Here is a 3,266-nt window from a genome sequence, read left to right as displayed (position 1 = left end):
CAGCTGCAGAGGGCAGTGACAGAGCAGCTGAGGTGGGGTGGGGACTGGCCTCCAGCCAGAGCCAACCCAGCATGAACTCAGAAACATCCAGTAGTCTAAAACACAGGCAGCAGCTTATACCTCACCCTGTCTCACCACATCCTGATCTTCTCCTAACAGGACATCCCGTAGTTTTTTGGGGTTTTTTGAAGTCTTCACTACAGCAGCGAGTGAAGTTTCAAAATTGCTGATTCAAAACTTCAACAGAAGATTTGAATGCCACTATCGTTCCCTGGAGCTGAGAGAAAACTCTGTAAGGAAAAGAGCACCTCAGCATGGTTAAGCCACTTCTGCTGCGCTATTCACGTCATTTTGCTACAGCAGAACAGATCGCTGGTTCGCAAAGTTAGCAACTCACTTTTTCTTACTGCCAACATCATGCTTGTCTTTCTTGTCATCAGTGTTCTCTCCGTTGTGTTGTGACTGGCTGGTGTCTTGAGCTTCAGACCCGCCATTCAGAACCTTTGAACCTTTGAAAGGAAAGGGCAGGGGAAGAAAACAGTACTGTCAGCAGCAAAACTGTGCTATGAAAAGATCCAGGTAATTACTCCACCTTCATCGACTCAAACACTGTTTTCTCCCTTGATTCCCAGCAGCTGAAACAACACAGAAAGCAGGAACCTATACATCTTCAACTTCTGAAAATTCCAGGTAACGAGCCTCATCCCGTAATTTTGGTAATGGGAAATGAACTGTGTGTATATTTTATAAGATTTCAAGTTCTTCTCATGCTCACCAGGCTACAAGTAGTAGGACAAGTGCTTACTTACATCCTGAGCAGTGAGAGAATATATGTCAGCAGTAAGTTCTGTTTACCACTCTAACCTGGTCAGACATCTCTGGGCGACCTGTGCCAGTGCCTCACCACCCTCTCCGTGAAGAACTTCTTCCTGATCTCCAATCTAAGCCTCCTCTCTTTCAATTTAAACCCATTACCCCTTGTCCTGTCACTACAGGCCCTTGTAAAAAGTGCCCCCCAGCTTCCTTGTAGGCCCCTTCAGGTACTGGCAGGTGCTAAGAGAAGTCTCCGCGGAGCCTTCTCTTCCCTGGGCTGAACAAGCCCAACTCTCTCAGCCTCACTGAAGTAGCTGAACTACTGAAGCTACATCACAGAAGTGGTCAGAAGCTGGCGCTACACACAGTAGTTAATACCCATGACACAGGAAGAGGCTAGTGAAGGAAATTAAGCAGTTAAAGCACAGGTGGCTTTAGTCTAGGCACCAAAACGCTACTTGAGGCACGGAAGGTAGTTAGGTTATTTTACCTCATGTTTAATGTGTTTGGTTTTTTAATTCCATAAGGTAATGAAGTCAAAGTTCACAGAGAAGTAAGAAATGCTACACGCTGTTCTTGGAAAAGCCCTTCCCTTCAGACAACAGAGGTGAAGTAGCTACAGAAAACACTATACCCTTGAAGCTGCAACTTCGTTACTGCAGTATTATCCTTGACTATTTCAGATCTGTAAAGGTTTTAGTAGATGGGTAGCATTCCTACAGCAAGGATTTTCTGTAGCTGGCTTGGAAATGGATGGAGATGAGGTCTTTAGTATGACAAGAAACTAAAGATACAGTGGCTTACCTGTTTGGTCCTTTTCCTTCTCTGTTTTTTTGTTTGTTCCTTTCTTCCACTGTTCTTTGGTTTTGTTGGCTTCCTCGTGCTGCTTCTGCTCAGCAAGCGATTTATTCAGTACTTGGGAAAGGACAGAATCTCCCTCCCCAACCAGGAACATGGTCTTGAACTTGTTATATAGCATGGTAGATTTCTCCATGATAACCTGGCTAACTTTGAATTTCCGTATCTGAAATGAAAGTAGGGAAACAATGAGCGCCACTTCGGTACTTAAACACCCGTTTGATTTCAGTGCGCGCTAGATGAAATCTGCAATTTAACCTGAAATGAGATCATAGACTTTTGCGCTCTCTGAAGTATCACAGAACAGCCCAGGGACCTCAAAAGATCATCTGGTCCAACCCTCTGTGGGAAAGGGAGCCTGGGTGAGGCTATCAAGCACCCTGTCAATCGCATCCTGAAAACCTCCAGCCATGGGAACACTACAGCATCCCCGGGGGAGGCTGTTCCAGCAACCGATTGTTCTCATTCGGAAGCAGCTTCTTTTTTATAGTGCAATAAAACCTCTTCCGGTGCAACTTGTACCCGCTGCCCCTTGTCTTCTCCATGTGGTTCCTTGTGGGGGCAGAGCCTGCCCCGCTTTGTAGCTGCCCCTAAGTGCTGGAATTCTATGGTGAGGTCCACCCTCAGACTTTTCCAGCAGGAAGAGACTTAACTCCTTCAGCCTTCCCTTACAGGGCAGGTTCTCCAGCCCTCTGATCATCTTCCCAGCCCTCCTTTGGACCCTCTCCTGTCTGTCCACCTCGTTCTTGAACTGTCGGGACCATAAGCGGACACAGTACTCCAGTAGTAAATAATGCTGGTATCAGTTTAAGAAAACAGATTACTTTGACTTGCAGATCTCACCTTCTTTAGGGTCAGAATCATCTCTGTATGTTTCTGAGCTTGCTGCATAGTGACCTGAAGGGATGCAAGCTCATCAAGAGCCTCAATACACCTGTTCACATCCTGTATATAAGCAAGAAATTAGTTTGAAGACTTAAATTACATGTTATTGTCCTTAATTAACCATACTGAATTAATTACCATGCACAGTGCTACGTTCCTACAACATCCTTCGCTTGTCTACGCACTTCACGTTAGTACAATTCATACGGTTGAACTCACAAACAGAGATTACTACCAGCTGCCTTTCAGCCACTTTCAAAACAAAACACAGGTGCTATCTGAGTAACTTAGCGGATTTTAAAAATAATTATCTTCTGCTACTCCTGCTTATTTTACTTCCTGTTTATAACTAACAAGATTCATCTCCAGCACAGGTCACAATAATATTCCACACCTTTATATAAAGTTGCAGCTCCTGTTCTCAAGGGAAATTAGTATTAAAACCCCCAAAACAAACGTATCAGGTCTATCCTCAGAAGAGTTATTATCATCTTTCCTTGATAAATACGATTATGATAAACTCAGTGTCTTTGCTGTAGCTCTACAACCAATGTCCTTCCCAGTACTGCCAGATATTTGCTCCACTACACTTCTGAATCAGAGCTTGGGGGGGGGGGGGGCTTCCAATTTTTTTTTTTTTTCTTATTTTTGCTTATTATTTGAGGGAAATGTACTGTCTGACTCAGCAGAGTGATTTATTTAAGCCAAAA

At 44.2% G+C, this 3,266-nt stretch overlaps 1 protein-coding gene across 1 annotated transcript; it reads right to left on the bottom strand.

Moving 5' to 3' along the window:
* Positions 1-393: 393 nt before the first annotated feature.
* On the bottom strand, positions 394-2,616 carry LOC104514838 (lens epithelium-derived growth factor-like; the record flags this gene model as incomplete). The annotated part of the gene is made up of 3 exons (XM_010158623.1): positions 394-509; positions 1,618-1,837; positions 2,515-2,616. Coding segments are annotated over 3 exons (438 nt in total), but the record flags the coding sequence as incomplete, so codon positions are not given.
* Positions 2,617-3,266: the final 650 nt, after the last annotated feature.

The sequence above is a fragment of the Eurypyga helias genome, unplaced genomic scaffold (genome assembly GCF_000690775.1).
Source record: "Eurypyga helias isolate BGI_N326 unplaced genomic scaffold, ASM69077v1 scaffold32620, whole genome shotgun sequence".
NCBI classification, from domain to species: domain Eukaryota; kingdom Metazoa; phylum Chordata; class Aves; order Eurypygiformes; family Eurypygidae; genus Eurypyga; species Eurypyga helias.
Note: the sequence above shows the minus strand (reverse complement) of the source record. Positions and strands in the feature narration are given on the sequence as shown.